General features: G+C 34.1%; 1 protein-coding gene across 6 annotated transcripts in view; it reads left to right on the forward strand.

Moving 5' to 3' along the window:
* Stag2 (STAG2 cohesin complex component) overlaps window positions 1-18,121 on the forward strand; it is a 185,433-nt gene that overhangs the window by 40,198 nt on the left and 127,114 nt on the right. For 5 of the 6 annotated variants that reach the window (XM_027931137.2, XM_071606272.1, XM_027931145.3 and 2 more), the window contains exons 2-3: window positions 12,594-12,737; window positions 16,324-16,402. In XM_027931137.2, coding sequence (XP_027786938.1) covers window positions 12,694-12,737; window positions 16,324-16,402 — 123 coding nt within the window. In that variant the 5' untranslated portion in view covers window positions 12,594-12,693. Of the gene's footprint in view, window positions 1-7,070; window positions 7,188-12,593; window positions 12,738-16,323; window positions 16,403-18,121 lie in introns of all 6 variants that reach the window. The other variant, XM_071606271.1, reaches the window with a different exon arrangement.

The raw sequence follows: 18,121 nt of genomic DNA on the forward strand, positions 1-18,121 counted from the left end.
TTGTTGATTGATTTATATCTTCTGAGAAGTCTGTTCAGTTCTGTTGTATTCTTTTTCATAGAGGTGATACATTTTAATAATATCACCAGCAGCATACAGGGAGTCTAATTTCCACGTACTTACAGAACAAACGTTATTTTTTCATTTGTAGCCATCCTAATTGATTTGAGGTGATAAATTATTCTGGTTTTGGTTTTTATTCCTCTGATGATTAGTGATATTCATCACCTTTACATATACTGTTGGCCATTTGTAAATTTGGAGAAATAATCTATTTCAACAAACCTGTTTTTGCCCACTTTAACAAATGGAGTTCTTTGATTTTTGTTGTTGAGTTGTAGGATTTTTTATACATTCTGGATATTAGCTCCCTTATCAAATATATGGTTTTTAATTTTTTTTGTGGAATTAGGGATTGAACTTGTGGTCTTGTACATGTGAAGCAGACACTCTATCACCTCAAGCCCTCACATATATGATTTTGAGGTATTTTATTCCACTCTGTAATTTGCCTTTTCACTGTATTGATTGTCATTTGATACACAAAAGTTTTAAAGTTTGATAGAGTCACATTTGTCTTATTTTTCTTTTGTTAGCTGTGCTTTCCATATCTAAGAAAGCATTGCAAACTGCAGTGTCACGAAGTTTTTCTCTTGGTGGTGGCTGGGGTGTGTGTGTGGGTTTACTGGGTATTGAACCTAGGGACACTTTACTATTGAGCTACATCCCCAGCCCTTTGTTTCTTTGTTTATTTGTTTGTTTTGGAGACAGGCTCTTATCTAAATTGTTGAGGGTGGCCTTGAACTTGCTATCTTATTGCCTCAGCTTCCCAAGTTTCTGGAATTACAGGAGAGTGCCAAAGCATCTGGTTCTACAAGGAGTTTTATAGTTGCAAGTCTTAAATTTAGGTCTTTAATCCATTTTGAGTTAATTTTTTATATGGTATAAATTATGGGTTTAACTCCATTTTTTTCTCCTGTGGATATCTAGTTTCCTTAGCACCATTTGTTCAAGGGTTGTTCTTTCCTGTTGAGTAGTCTTGGCACCCTTGTGAAAGATCATTTGTGCCATATATGTAAGGATTTATTTTGGGGCACTCAATCCTGTGCCATTGATCTATTTATGTGGGCATTACACTGTTTTGGTTACTGTTGGTTATGTAGTATGTTTTGAAATCAGGAAGTGTGTGTCTTTCCAACTTCGTTCTTTTAAAAAAATGTGTGTGTGTGTGTATTATATATTTAGTTGTCAATGGATCTTTTATTTATTTATATGCGGTGCTGAGGATCGAACCCAGGGCCTCACACATGCCAGGCAAGTGCTGTACCACTGATTCACAAACTCCAGCCCCCAAACTTTGTTCTTTTTAAAAATTATCTTGGCTATTTGGGGGTCCCTTGGGAATCTATATGAATTGTAGGAAGATTTCTTTCTGTTTTTGTAATAAATGTTTGATAATAATTTTACTAAATCTGTAGACCACTTTGGTTAGTGTGGATATCAGAATATTAAGCCTTTCTATTAACACAGGATGTCTTTCTCTGTATTTGTGTCATCTTTAATATCTTTTTTTCTTTAAATATTTATTTTTTAGAAGTAGTTGAATACAATACCTTTATTTTATTTATTTGTATGTGGTGCTGAGGATTGAACCCAGGGCCTCGCCCGGGCTAGACGAGTGTTCTACTGCTGAGCCACAACCCCAGCCCCAATCTTTAATATCTTTCAGCACTATTTTGTGGTCTTTATTGTCCAAGACTTCTTAGTTAGGTTTATTCCTAAATATTTATTTATTTATTTATTTATTTTGTGGTGCTGCAGATTGAACCCAGGGCCTTGTACAGGCCAGGCAGTGTGTGCTCTACCACTGAGCTACATCCTTAGTCCTTTGTATTTCTTATTTTTAGAGAGTGTCTCACTGAGTTGCCCAGGCTGGCCTTTGATTGTTATCCTGTCTAAATCACCTGAGTAGCTGCCATTACACATGTGTACCACTATACCCAGCTATTTTATTCTTTTTGATGCTGTTGAAAATAGAATTATTTTACTAATTTCATTTTCAGATTGTTCATTGTTAATATATAGAAGTGCAACTGAATTTTGTGTGTTGATTTTGTATCCTGTAACTTTATTGAATTTATTCCAACATTTTTGTGTATGTGTGTGGAATTTGGGAATTTTAAAAATAGAAGATCATGTCAATCTGGGAACAGGGATAATTTTACTTCCTTTTGATTTGAAATTTTTAAAATTATTTTTCTTAATTGCTTTGGCTAGAACTTATGATACTATGGTTAAACAGAAATGGTTAGAGTGGACATCTTTGCCTTATTTATGATCTTAGAGGAAAAGCTTTCAGTCTTTCACCATTGAGTGTGGTGTTTATCTGTGGGTTTTTCTTAAATGACCTTTATTGTGTAGAGGTAGTTTTCTCCTGGTCCTAGTTTGTTGAGTGTTTCAATGGCCAACAGGTCAAATGCTTTTGCTGAACCAATTGTGATGATCATGTGGTTTTTGTCTTTCATTCTGTTAATGTACAATATTACACCTTTTTTCCCCAAAAAGGCATTGATGAAGGAAGAATGGGGAGGGTGTTAATCACAAAAGAGCCTTTGAGAGTAAAGCAAGGAATGCTCAAGGGAGAATGCAGACTATCTCCAGAGGGGTAGACAACCTATTGCATTGATTTTCCTTTTTCTCAAAAAAAAAAAAAAAAAAAAAAAAAAGTTTTTATTGCTTTGTTAGTAAGGGAGAAACACAGGGATCTCCTGTCTGTCCCAGATACTGGAACAGGGGGCTTTTAAAGAGAGGATTCAAAGGCTATATTCTATATGTTCCTCTGATGGATATTACGATGATTTTTGTGTTAAACCAGTCGTGAATCCCAAGAATAAATTCTTACTTGGTCATGGTGTATAATAATCATTTTAATATGCTATTGAATTCTGGTTTGTCAGTATTTTGTTGAGAGTTTTTGTATTAGTGTTCATCAAGGATATTGGTCTATAGTATTCTTACCCCTTTCTGGCTTCTTAAATTTAATTAATTAATTTGGTACTGGGTATTGAACCCAGGGGTACTTTACCATATAACTACCTCCCCAATCCTTTTTTTTTTTTTTTTTAAATATTTATTTATTTATTTATTAGTTTTCGGCGGACACAACATCTTTGTTTGTATGTGGTGCTGAGGATCGAACCTGGGCCGCACGCATGCCAGGCGAGCGCACTACCGCTTGAGCCACATCCCCAGCCCCCCCCAATCCTTTTTATTTTTGATTTTGAGACAGGGTGAACTTGCATCTTCCTGCTTCAGCCTTCTGAGTAGCTGGGATTATAGGCATGTGCCACTGTGCCCAGCTTATATTTAATTTTTAAAAAGTCAATTTGTATGTTTTACTCTTTGTCTAGGAATGGTAGCAGTTAGAATTAAGATAAATTTAAGTACCATGTATGTGTGACTGGTTTTCTGTCATTGCTACTGTTTGGAATTACCAAATGAATAACCAACTTCTTCTGTCTGACTTTAGAAATAGGAAGTACCTATATAGGCTATACCATCTGAATTGTGAAAGCATATTTGATTTTTGAACTTGAGTAAGTTTAAGCTTATGAGTTGTTACATGGAGTTTAGCCAAAAAAATATTAGTGGGTTATATTCAGTAGGTGGTAAAGCCAGATATTTTAATAAGGTCGTGAATTAGTAGTGAAAGAAACAAAAAACTAGATAGGTAATCTGTATGTTCTGTTACGATGGTTATGCTAAGATGAAAAAAAAGTATTGTGCTTATTCATAGTCACTGCATTTCTAAATTTTAGTTTGAATTTTCATTTCCTTCTTTAAAGTTCTTTATTTTACACTTTGGTTTTAATGTCTTTTAATTTACTGAATTGTATCTGTTATTATATCGCCGTCTTGTATCGCCATCTTGCCAATTATTAATGAACACTCAATATTTCATTTAGATACTTTTTACTACTTTGAATAAATACACGTGGAAACTTTTGATATAATCTACCAAAAGAGTATAAAATGAGGGCTGGGGATGTGGCTCAAGTGGTAGCACGGTCGCCTGACATGCGTGCGGCCCGGGTTCGATCCTCAACACCACATACAAACAAAGATGTTGTGTCTGCCGAGAACTAAAAAATAAATATTAAAATTCTCTCTCTCTCTCTCTCTCTCTGTGTGTCTTAAAAAAAGAGTATAAAATGAAAATTTAAATTTCCCTTGAAATCTAGGCAAGATTATCCTTTATTCATCTATTTTGCTATGAAATCTACCTTGATATCTTCTATAGCCTGAAATCTGTTAATGAGCCAGTAGTGTCCAATGTGAAATTGTTTTGACAGTTACCGAATTGCGCTTAAATCATGCTATATACTGTTTGCTAGTGTTAACACATGAATATATCTCCTTATAAATTTGATTTTCATTTTTCTAGATACCATTTTTAACCAGATAATTGCATCTTACCTTAAATATTGATAGTCACTACCCCCAATTTTAATTACTCCTATTTATTTATGATATTTTAACATGGGAAATTGTTAATGTGAGATATGTATGTACATTTGTGTGGAGATAGATATATATATATATATATATATATATATATATATATATATATACACATACACACACACACATATTCAATTAACAGTTTAAAAAGCTAAATTAAGAGTGATATTCAAATATGTGATTGTGTTAGTCAACTTTCCACCACTCTAACAAAATACTTGAGATAATCAGCTTCTAAAGAGAGAAGTTTTATTTTGGTTCACAGTTTTGGAGGTTCCAGTTCATGATAGATTGGCCCTGTTGCTTTAGGCCTGTGGGTGAGGCAGAACAAAACTGGTTACCCCATCATGAGCCAGAGAACAAGCGGGGAGGGGGGGGGGCTTGGTACCACACTTGCCCTCAAGGGCATGACAAGTCCTCTTACATGCCTCACTTCTTAAAAGCTTTACTAGCTGCCAGTAGCACCACCTGCAGGACCAAGCCTTTAACACATCAATCAACTTATAGTTTTAAAAATTATTAGTTGTTTACCTAGACAGATTGAGAGATGATTTTAAGGTGATAATATGTGATAAAACAGATATTTTGTCTATTTTGATATTCATCTTGGGCTAGAACTGATGATGTCTAGTCAGCTGCAGCTTCTTAGGGCAACCTTGGGGAGTTAGGTGACTTGGAATTAGATTGTGTCCAGTATAATATGGTATCCAGTTTCATACAACCAGTGTCAGAGTGGACAATATTATGGCATTTAATTTAAGGCAGCTTGAGAGATCCAGAGAAACTGTTTTTAAGTTGGATTTATATAAGGGCAGGATTTCAATTCCTGGAATGGGATAGTAGATGTATCACAGCAAGAATATTTCAGACAAGGTATGATCCTTGGGGAATTCAGGAACAGGTTCCAACTGAGTTCAAGTTGTTAGAGTATTAGGAATAAGGTAAAGCCTTTTCTTATTGCATCTTCTTGTTCCCTCCCCCTCAAATTAGTTGGTCATCGTTTATTTCTGAATATACAGAAAATACAGCTTATGGTTAAGAACCGGGACAGGCCGAGTATGTAGGCTGGGCCAACTGGTCCCAATGTGGTAAGGGCTTGTGTCACTTTTGAAAATATTGGAGAATGTGGGTGGACAAGGAAACTAGGAAAATTGCTGAGCAATGAGACACTACTATCATACTCTTAAAAATAGTAGGGGAACAGGTGGATGTTTCCAGTTCTGTCTGGCTTTAGTTTCTGGTAGTGTGTAATGATGCCATATCTGTAGAATGCCCCAGCTTGCTCCTTCCCCTCTTCATGAAAGTAAGTTATTTTTGAAGTCTTGTGGCTTTAGGTATGTTTAGTTTGTCTTAGCTTTTTTAAAAAGGCCTATTATTTTTAGCCTTCTCCCTTTATATTATTTTTTAAGTTTATAAGTGCAGATATTGGACCTGCCCTCCAATTAGCTAGGATATGTAGATAGTCATTAATTCTTTGCAGGTTTCTTTCACGCATTAGATTACCTACTCCTGTAGCAGAGCAAGGGCTAGCATGGATTCTTTAGGCCTCTCCGGGTTTGTGAAACAGAATTATTATTTTGTCAAACTTCTAAATTAAGATTTTACCACTGGTTTGAATACACATGATCAGTACTTGCTTTGTCATTTTTTTCACTGTATCATTTATTCAGGAGACCATAACACAAATTAGGGAGATTGTCAGAGGGAGGAAAAATATCTTTTGAGTAATAAGAATTTTTAAGGACATAAATCAACAAAAGGATAGTAGGTTTTTCTTTCCTTTTAAAAGCAGGTATTTATATTTAATTTCATTTATTTCCCTGTGAATTCAAACACTACCATGTACCATTTGACATAAGAATGATAGTAACTTTCCTCTTGATCAGCTCTACTATTGTGGGAACTTTTGTACCTTTTATCATTCACAGCCTCAACTAAATGGCAGAGCTTTGGCTGTTCTCTTACAAATTAGATAGGTCAATAAAAGGAACATAACTTGGGATCCTGTTGCCAGGGGTCTGTAAGAAAGCTTCTATTTCTCACTAATCTTGAGTTGGCAAATATAGTAATATAATTTTATGATAGAACTAAAGAGTTTCTATATGTTTAACTTTATAAAATTATGGACCTGAAATATGAATAAATGAGGCTTTAGCAGCATCGGTTTATAATTCCTCAGGTAGTTTAGGTTTTAATAAAGAGTACAGTTTCTTGTCATAATTTACTTGTACTAACAATAAGATTTTAAATTAAAATTTTAAATACTCAAATTTCCACCACTCTAAATGAACTATCTTCCTTTGCTTGTTTGTTCTTGTTACTATTATATAACAATGTATGCTTTTTTAATGTATCAAACTTTTTAACCTATGTTGATACACAATCATAATAGTTTCATTTATATGAATATTACAGTACTTGCACTGATGTAACATCTCTTAATCCATTGTTGGACATTTGAGTAATTCCTAATTTCAAGTGTTTGTATTACACCTACAACAGCATTTTATTATTATTTTTTTAAATATTTATTATTTAATTTTCGGCAGACACAACATCTTTATTTGTATGTGGTGCTGAGGATCGAACCCAGGCCGCACGCATGGCAGGCGAGCGCGCTACTGCTTGAGCCACATCCCCAGCCCATACAACAGCATTTTAGACAGGTATATATACTTCCTAGATGTGATCCTTATATATAGAGGGATGGGGCCCTATTCAGGGAAGTATTTAGATAAGGAAATGGGTTGTGGTATATGAATTTGTCAGCTTTTAGTGGTTGAATATTTTTAATAAGAGAATTAACACACCAGCTATTAAGTGCCCTCCCCACCATGCTTCCAAGTAATATATTGATTCTGAGGGACCTTGTTAAGTGATAGCTCTGTTTTTGTTTTGAGACCATTTGGGATTGAATTAAGACATTTGAAATCATCAGTTTATAGAAAAAATTTACTCTATGATATTTTAACAACATGAAAAATCATTTTTTGTGTGCTTTAATTTTGGAGGCGGGATAATTTTAGGAAATTTAGCAAGTGAGTTGTGAAGAATTAAAGATGTAATAAGCAGAATAATATTTTTATTTATGGGCTGTAATAACATGTCTTCTACGTTTTTAGAAGTGGAAGAAAGGTTTTCTGTTTTTGAATTTAACTTGGAATCTAAACTTTGAGTAACAGGCCATAAAATGCAAACTAACTATAGATAATTTGAAAACTTGTGGCAATTAAGTTTCAGCTTTTAGATGTCTATATCAAAACAGTTACAGAGGTTATTTACCTGAATTTAATGTTTATAATTCAAAATACATGATCATCTATTACTTTTTAATCCAGTAGTTGTCCATAAATATATTTAAATTAATAACAGCATGATACAATAGTCCCCCCTTATCCATGGGTATATGTACTAAGACTCTGGGTGGATAACTCAGACCATGGATAAAAGCGAACCTATATATGCACTGTACTGTTTTTTCCCTTATATTTACATATATATGATAAAGTTGAGTTTATAAATCAGGCAAAGAGATTAAAGACAACAATAGTAAAATAGGATGGCTGTAACAACATATTGTATAAAAGTTTGCATGTTGGAGCCAATAAGTAAGACAAGGGTTAGTTGACCATAAGCACACAAGCACTGTGACACTGAGATAGTAAATTTGATGACTGATAACAGCTTCTAAGGGACTATGTAGGGTATATGTCTCATGGATATTCTGGACAAAAAGGTATCACTCACATTCCAGGTGGGATGGGTTGGACAGGGCAAAATATTGTCCTGTTGCTGGGCGTGGTGGCGCATGCCTGAAATCCCAGCGACTTGCAAGGCTGAGGCAGGAGGATTGAGAGTCCAAAGCCAGCCTCAGCACAAGCAAGGTGCTAAGCAGCTCAGTGAGACCCTGTCTGTAAATAAAATACAAAATAGGGCTGGGGATGTGGCTCAATGGTTGAGTGCCCTAGAGTTCAATCTCTAGTACCAAAAAAGGAAAAAAAAAATAAAGAAAAAGAAAAAAAAAAACATCCTGCTATTCAGAAAGTCGTGTAGTGTAAAACTTAAGAATTGTTTATTTCTTCAATTTCCCACTTAATACTTTTGGACAGTGGTTGGTTGAGGGAAAGTGAAACTGAAGAAAGCTAAACTGTGGACAAGAGGGTAAGCTGTTGGCGGTATATGCTTGAACCTAAGGAAATAGTTTTATGTTTATATATGCTGTTTCCATTATTTATAATGCAGTAGCTTAGTTTTCAGTAAGGAGAAGCAAGCTAGTTACTAGATAAGGCCCTGGCTGCCCACAATAGGAAAACAGTGGTAGAGACTTGATGCAGATTTCATCTCTATACTTTATCCTCTAAAGCTGTTGGAATGGCAACTCTTTTATGGTAGTTCTAGAGAAATGCTACATGTGATAAAGACTTCAAAGTTTTTCTTTGATACTAGGTGAGAGCTCCACCTTGTGATCTTAGAGCATATTTTTTTTTTAAAAAAATAATAATCTGCAGTTGCCCAGAAATGACATGGTTAAGTTTGGTTTTTAAACTTACACTTTTATTTGAGCATTACTTCTTATAGTATTGGGTTTCCCATCTTAGGTCAAATGGTATTAAGCACATTTAAAGACATCTTTTATGAATTTTATAATATATGTTTTTGGGAAAAGAAAATTTTATATGCAGATGTAGATATTTACAATAACAACAAAACATTTTCATTTTTCTGTAGATTTAAAGTTTACATTCTTTAAGAAATTCCCAGTTTATTCATTGTGCCCCCTTTTAAATTACAAATATATATTTATAATATATATTTATCACTTTTGTTGTGGTAAACTATTTTGGTGGCAAAGAAGTTATTTGGAAATGATTAAAATAATAAAACATTGATATGCATGGAATTTAGACTTCTTTATTTATAACATTAGGTGGTCATAGAGGAGATGATTCTTAGTAGAAATGTTTTCATGCTTCTTGTAAAGGTAGTTATATCATGGCAAGGATCATTGCTCTCCTGTTCACTACTGTGTTCCCAGTGGCCAGCACTGCACTTGGCACATAGTAGATACTATTAATTGGATGCACTTTTAATATTTAGAAACTTTTTTGTTTGTTTTGTGGTAATGGGTATGAAACCCAGGGTCTAGTGCATGCTAGGCAAGGGCTGTACCACTGAGCTACATTCCCGGCCCCAATATTTAGAGACTTTTAAAAACAAGTATTCACTGGGATAGGAAATTGGCCAGTTAAATAATTTTTCCCTAAGTCTGTCAGACTCTGAGGCAACAATGTTTAAAAAAAAGTAGTCACCTGGGCTGGGGTTGCAGCTCAGTGGTAGAATGCTTGCCTAGCACATCTGAGGCACTGGGTTTGATCCTCAGCACCACATAAAAATAAAACAAAGTTATTGTGCCCAACTACAACTAAAAAAAGCTATTAAAAATCACAAATTTATTTATTGTGTCCATCTACAACTAAAAAAGAATATTTAAAAAATATAGGCACCTCGTCTTAAGAGACTCCCGTCCTAGGTTTTGCTTTGTTTTCTGTTACTGAATACTCATTAGTGCAAGTTTAGTATGCTTTACCCTAATAGTTTAGAATTTCAGATTTTGGAGTATTTTGTTTTTAGAATATTTGAAAAGACCTTACTGGTTGAGTGTCCCTACTCTGAAATCAGAAATATTCCAAAATCTGGAACTTTTGAGCAGTCATGTTGGTGTTCAAGAAGTTTTGGATTTCAGAAGATTTTTAATTTTTGGATTATGGTTGCTCAACCTGGCAAAACTTTGTACTTTTTTTTTTACATGAGAAATTAATTCTATTGCTATTTAGGGGAATGCAGTGTGTGTGTGTGTGTGTGTGTGTGTGTGTGTGTGTGTGTGTCACACACACAGGGTTTTTCAGAGCTAATGCATTCTTTATGTTCCTCAGGTGTGATTTCTTAGGACACTATATTCATGAAATGTCTTTAAAGTCTGCTTAAAAACTATGTTGAAGGGGAGTAGTAAAGTGTTTTATTTGTCTTGGGGATAGAACCCTAGCTGAACACACACACTACCACTGAGTTACATCCCCTGTCCCAGTAAATTTGGTTTTTATGAAATGCTCAGAGAGGCAAAGAGACATAGCAAGGATCACATGACCACTTGTTATTTCCATTTTGCCATCTGGACAACTGGATCTGTTTAGAATTATTAGGTCTATGCCTTTCCAGTTTCCTTCAAAAAGCAAACTAGTTTTCTTTGTAAAATTAGAAAATTAGGAGACAAAGATGTGTGTTCTATGGGTGATGACAAGCCTCAGAACTCTGGTGTAGTCCTTAGGCTACAATAAGAATAAAGCAGATTAATGTTTAGTGATATTGGAGGAGAACAATCCTGGGATAATGATTTATGGCAAGGGGAAGACCATAATAACGGTTATATCTAAAGATTTTGCAATCTGAGTACCGTTCAGGAAAAAGATACAGTGGTAGTATATATAATTCTTGATTATTCAGGGCTTAATTTGTGGGCTATTCATCCTTCTTTTTTTCTCCTATTACTTCATTTGTTATTTTGCTATTCACAAAGAAGTTTTGTAAGCAAAACTTAATATTTTTGCTGTTTTAGCTTAATTAGAATAAACTAGGAAAATGCAGTGTTTTGAACACCTGTATATTAATGAAAAAAACTAGTAGCCATTTGTGATATTTTTTAGATATTTCAAATTAATGAAAGATTGAACCATCTTTTTCTTATACTGTTTACTCTGTTGGAAGAGATCATTAGAATTTCATCAGTGTGTAGTATTTAGACATTAACTGGATATGTTTAGCCGTTCCTGCCCCCCCTTTTTTTTTTTTTTTTTTTAAGGTGGCCACCAACTACCAGATTCTCTTGGGAATAAAAGAAAAAAACATTAAACAGAAATTATGAAAAAAATATACATAAGACTAAGAACCGCAGACTTTATTAGCTTCAGCCTGCTTTCTCCTTTTTGTTATAGACTGGTCATTTGCTTTTAGGCTACTCCATCATTTGGGAAATATACCTTTGACCTTCAAAGGTAGACATAATACCTTTCCTACCCACCAACTCGCACTTATTTATTTGTTTGGGTACTGGGGATTGAACTCAGGGACACTCAACCACTGAGCTCCATCCCCAAGCCTATTTTGTATTTTATTTAGAGATAGGGTCTCACTGAGTTCCGTAGCACCTCGCTGTTGTTGAGGCTGGCTTTGAAACCTCCATCTTCCTGTCTCAGCCTCCCTAGCTACTTGGGATTACAGGCATGTGCCACCGGGCCTGGCCCAGTTTGTACTTATTTTGGTCACAAGTACTCTTTATCTGTCCTTGAGACTTTTTTCTTTTTGCTGGGTATCAAACTCAGGGGCTTGCACATGCCGGGCAACATTTATTATTGTGTTTAAATTGATTGTAAATTGCTTGAGGGGGACTAGATCAGACAGATCTAACTTTTCCCCCTTCTTTTTTCTCAACACAGTATGGCATTATCATGAAGTGGTTTTTAATAAGCCAGGCTTTGTACTTTGTGTCCTCAAGGGTAGAAAAACCTGTTCTTAAAGTGTTTTTAAATTATATTGTAGGATTTTTTTCAGCTCTGTTTTACTGGATCTGTACACAATCAGCAAAAAGCTATACATTTTCAGGCATCTCATTGCGGTTTTAACTTGTCATAGGGATTTCAGGACTAATAAAAAGAGTCACATCCTGTTTTATAGGGTGTGTGCATATGTATGTATGTACATAACATCTGTAAGTATGTGTGTGTAGACATAAACACATATATACATAAAACCAGGCTAGAGAATCATAACACACTTTAAACATAATTATCTGTGATGCAAACTTCTTTTTTTCTCCTCATGTTAAGTTATTACTGTGAAGCTGTGCAAGAGTTCTAACAAATTCCTATCTAGGAAAAGAAATCAAATGCAAGGGAACACAATCCTTATTTATAAAAACATATTGTCAGACATGGGAAATTTACATTTTGAGTATGAATATCCCTTCCCAATATTTTTGATGTGTTTATAATAAATGTGTCATTTTATTTTCTTTAAAGGAGTTGTTTTCTTAGAAGAAAGAAGCAAACTATCATTTTACTCACATTAAATATATGAATATATTTCTGACATTGGGGTGTTCCAGAAGATGATAAAGAAATGATAGCAGCTCCAGAAATACCAACTGATTTTAATCTACTACAGTAAGTAAATTATATTTTGATAATTTTGTTTTTCCCACAAAATGAGAAATGTTAATTTTGGTTCAGTTTATTTCTGCATAAGAAGATTTAATATATAAGATTACAATGTATATTTTGAAACAGTTTTATATCAGTGGTCATTGGGCTCTATAGTAGTTAATATAATACATTTTCTGGCACTGTTTTTAATTTACATAATGCAGAATTTTATTATTTTTTTGCTGTGCCATTCTGAGGCCATAGTTGGTTTCTCAATAGCGGTTGTTTTGAGTACCATCATAAGATTTTTAATAAGTTAAGGTTTCTCACTAGTGGGGGATGTATATATAAACATTGTTATTTAGGATGTAATTTAAGATTTCTGTCATTTCAAATGATGACGGGCTAAATAAAACAAGCCTTGTGAAGGTAGGACATGATATCCATAATTTTTATAAAAAAAAAGTTCCATGCATATTGGTACATACAGGGTTTTGCTAAGTTTCCTAGGCTGGCCAGCCTTCCAAGTAGCTGGCATTAGAGGCATGCACCACTGTACTTGGCCCTAGCTTTGTTTTACACACAAACAATTTCCTGTTAGGTTCTTATAAGACTTGATTTGAAAAGTGTTTGGTTACTTACAACTTTACCACAACAGATAGATACGATTTTATGCACAATGACAGCTAGGATCTGCTTTTGGTTGTATAAAGTTTTTGATAGTATTAATAATTATTTTTTTGTGGAGATTGAGCCTATTAGTATATTGCTAATATTGCAAAGTATGACTTTTTGGGGGTGGGGCAGTGCTGCAGATCAAGTCCAGGGTCTTTTGCTTGCTAGGCGAATGTGCTACCACTAAGCTATAGCTCCAGCTCCAAAGTATGATTTTAATCCCAATGTATATTTATTCTAGTTTGTATATTTATTCTTGAATTTTTTTCTTTTTTAACATTTTTAGTTGTAGATGGACACAATACTTTTATTTTGTTTAGTTTTTTTATGTGGTACTGTGGATTGAACCAAGTGCCTCATGCATGCTGAGTGACAACCTCCGCCCTTATTTTTCTTTTTGTTTGATTCAGGGATTGGCTAGTCTCAAATTCATCTATCAAAGACATTCAGGCTTTCAAAAATAGTATCTTTAGGAGAATTCCATATATTCCAGATCTGGAATTTCTCTGTAAAATTTAACTCTTACCTTTGACAAAGTGTTAAGTGACATGTATAGAGGACATTATGCAAAATGATGTGAGGAGTTAAGTTAGATTCATCTGCCTTTTTGAGGTAGGAGAGATCAGAGGATTCAAAGACATAAGAGAAGATTATGAAATTTCTTAAATATGTGCAGATTACAAACTATTTAAAAGGTTTATATTATAGGCTATTCTATTGACTATTAGAATATTTTGAGTAATAGGACCTGAAATAGGATAATGGATAAAAGAGAATTGGTGTTGGGGGCTATAAAAAACCTAGCATTTAGTTGGGTATGTGGGATAGAGGGCACAGTAAAGTGGAATATATGATTTGATTATGTAATGTTTCAAACCCCTAAAGAGTTAATTCATTCTCTGTCAGTATATAAACATGTTATTTCACCTAGGGTAGCTTATTATTATAGTTGTTCTTTTGATCTTAAAACACAGGAAAGCATTGGAGAAAGAAAAGGCTTAGGAGAGTGTTTTCTTTTTCTTTTTTTTTTTTTTCTGATTGAGGGTTATTTTAGACTCCAGATTAACTTACTTTAACTTTCTTCAGAAGATTTTTCAGTTAGTAGCCAGATCTCCATAGCTCATTCTTTTAGTTGGGATAGCCTGAAGGATTAAGAGTATAATTGAGCTTTTGATTAGTCTTTGTTGAAATAGTGTGAAGACTAGTGATTGCTTATAGGCTATAGGAGTTCCTGAGCTAAGAGCTGGTATGCCACAAGTATCTTGGGAAGAAAGAATATTATTTATACATTAGGATGTTTAAAGACATTTTAATTTTTTTTTGGCCTGGCCAAATAGGAATGTGAGAAGAATATTGATGACAACAATCTTTTTAAGATCGAACAGGCATTAGTTTCAAGGTTAAGTATTATAGTAGTCATTTAGTTTTTGGTGCATTAACTCTGAGAAATGGTATTTATTTTACAGGACTTTCTCATCATGATAGGACACAGTTAGGATTCCACTATCTCCAATACATTGTTTAAATTACTTTGTAAGTTCTATAAATAGTAATTTTTCCTGTTAGCATCTTCACTATTACTTTAGATCGATAAACTGTCCTTCCCCATGGCCTCTAGACAACAATAAAAATGGAAATTGAAGAAATCTAGATTGAAAAAAAGTAGCCTTTCCCTTTGATTCCATTTGTTTAAAGCAAAACTGGCTCTAGGTTGGCATAAAGTTCATACATTTAACTTCTATGGGTGTGGCTCAATTCTGAAATCCAGTGTGACCCAAATACCAAGGTAAGTATGCCTTTCTTTAAGCATTTAAAAGACTATATGTTACTACTGAGGTTAACTCATGTTTACATGTAGAAAGAATCACACATGTTTATTTAAATTGGTCTGCTTTGTTACATATATTAGGAGATTAAGATTATACAAAATAAGGGCCAGTATTTTAGAGGTGTAGGCTTATGTTAGAGATTGAAGTGACTTTAGAGATTTGTTTTTTCATGCATATATGTTGTTATAAGATTAAGATGTTGTCCCTGTACAAGATCACAAAGTTACTTAGTGCCAGAATTTGTTCTCCTGACTAGCTCATTATCTCTTTTCTTTACAAAGGATATGGAGCACATAGTTCACTTCTCTACTACATTTCATATGGTTTAGTTTATAAAAGTTTTTTTTTTTTTTTAATACCAGGGATTGAACCCAAAGGTGCTTAAACACTGAGCCACATCCTCAGCCCTTTTTAGTTTTTGAGACAGGTCTCACTAGGTTGTGTATAGCCTTGCTAAGTTGTTGAGGCTGACTTCAAACCTGTGATCCTCCTGCCTCAGCCTCCCAGGCTGCTGGGATTACAGGTGTGCACCGCCATACCTGGCTATCAAAATGTTTTATACATAAATGACCCTTTCAGAAATACATGTTTTGTATAGTGATTCATCCTTCAATTTATAAATGTTTTTTTGAGTGAGGTAGGAGAGATCAGAGGATTCAAAATATTGCTGAAATTCCCTAATAAAGTTAATCTAATACTGAATGTTAAAATAGTTTTCCCTAAGCACTATGGTCTTTGAACCAGAAAATGGTTACTACAGAACAGCACAGCCATTACTATAGTCATTGCTATAGAACACCACACAATTTTGAGAACCACTCATTTAGTTTTTATGCTTTGATTAAGAATTAACAAAACATGAAAGTGTTTAAAGACTTGTATTTTAGCTTACTGTATTTGTTGTTGGTTATATAATCTCATATGTTTGGTAATGTGCTATGGTATGATGTTTTGGGAAAGCATCTTAATTACTTTTAATGTTGATATTGAGTTTTGTAATGAGTTAACTTAATCAAACCTTTTAGAAAGTGTTGCAAAAAATTAAAACCTTCATCTACATTTCTAAGGAGTGTTTTCAATATTTACTTATCTTTTTGTTATAGGGAGTCAGAAACACATTTTTCTTCTGACACAGATTTTGAGGACATCGAAGGAAAAAACCAAAAGCAAGGCAAAGGAAAAGTATGTACCAACTATGTGACTTTATTTTTTTGGTTTTCTGAGAGAGAAAATGTATATACATGATGTATAAATTGGGGAAGAAAGGGAAGGAAATTTTTATGTTTTAAAAATGGGTTGTTTGGAGTTTGATACATATGGCATGACTTCTGAATATATGTGGTGCTTTACGTTTCTTGACCAAATAGCTTTTGATTATCTATATGCACTGCTATAAAGTTGAAATTAATGACACATCATTGTTTCTAGTAGTTTTATCTTGTAAAATCATAGTATGCTAAGCAAAATGTAGTATTTTATTTTTTCACATAAATATATTATTTTAATATTTCTCAAAATATAGATAAAGCAATACATAACATTTCTTATTCGAGAGCACCCTATACATGTAACAAACAACCAATTTAAGTCTAATAGGTTTTAGGTGACAGTTGTTTTGCCCTTTAAGTTATGTGAAGGATAAAAACTAACATAGTTCAAGTCACCAGAATGTAAGCTTCAAGTTTGAATGGGTTGCCCAAGAGCTTTGTATAACTTGGTGAGAATGGTTAAATCATTTTTCTTTTCTTTTTTTTTTAAAAATTTTTGTAAGAGATAGAGAGAGGGAATTTTAATATTTATTTTTTAGTTTTTGGCGGACACAACATCTTTGTTGTATGTGGTGCTGAGGATTGAACCCAGGCCGCACGCATGCCAGGCGAGCGCACTACCTCTTGAGCCACATCCCCAGGCCCCATTTTGCTTTTCTTGAACCTACATTTGACTCTCTGTGTATTAGTAAATAAATACCTGTTCAAAAAGATGACTTGTTTAAATGTTCATTTTTCCCATAATCCTCTCACCCACAGATAATTTATTCCTTAGACATTTTGATGAACACATGCCTATGTATAAACCTGGATATAGAATTTTATTTAAACAGAATTATACCATGAAAACTGTGTATACCATGCTATTTTTTCAGCATCTTTCCCATAATTGAATATAACAATGTATTTTTTTTTCCATTTGGTACTGGGAATTGAGCCAGGGGTGCTTTCCCAATGAGCAACATCCCTATTGGTTTTTTTATTTTGAGGGAGTGTCTCTCTCAGTTACCTCAAACTTGTGATCTTCTTGCTTCAGCCTCTTGAGACTCTGGGATTATAGGTATGCACCACCATACCTGGCTAACTATAATTATTGATGGTGGCATAGCATTAAGTTTTATATATGGCACATAATTTATTTAACTAGTCTTTGGAACATTTTTTGTAGTGCTCGTAATTCATGTGTTCATAATTTTGTATGCTGTATTAGTTCCTTAGAAAGTAGAAGTTGAGAGAGAGAGAGAGAGAGAGAGAGAGAGAGACATGTGAATTGAAATGTCACCTCATGACTATCTAAAACATATCCATCAACTAATGGGCAGTATATGGTTGTCCATTAGATAATACTCTACTTTTGCATTTAATTTAATTTACAAGACCACCTATGGCATCTGAATAGAGGACTCTTTAAAGACTTTTATTATGTGTATGGTATTGGGGATTGAACCCCCAGGACTTCTCATATACTAAATGTGCTTTCTATCACTGTGCTGTATCTTCAGACCCTGGGAAGTTTTTGTGCCACAGTTTGGTGGTTAACTTTATATAGATACTGCTGTGGGTGAGGTGTTAAGGGTCAGGTGAAGGATTACAGGAATAAAAGCAACTACATTTTAACACTATACTATATATA

Source organism: Marmota flaviventris, chromosome X (assembly GCF_047511675.1).
Source record: "Marmota flaviventris isolate mMarFla1 chromosome X, mMarFla1.hap1, whole genome shotgun sequence".
Taxonomy (NCBI): domain Eukaryota; kingdom Metazoa; phylum Chordata; class Mammalia; order Rodentia; family Sciuridae; genus Marmota; species Marmota flaviventris.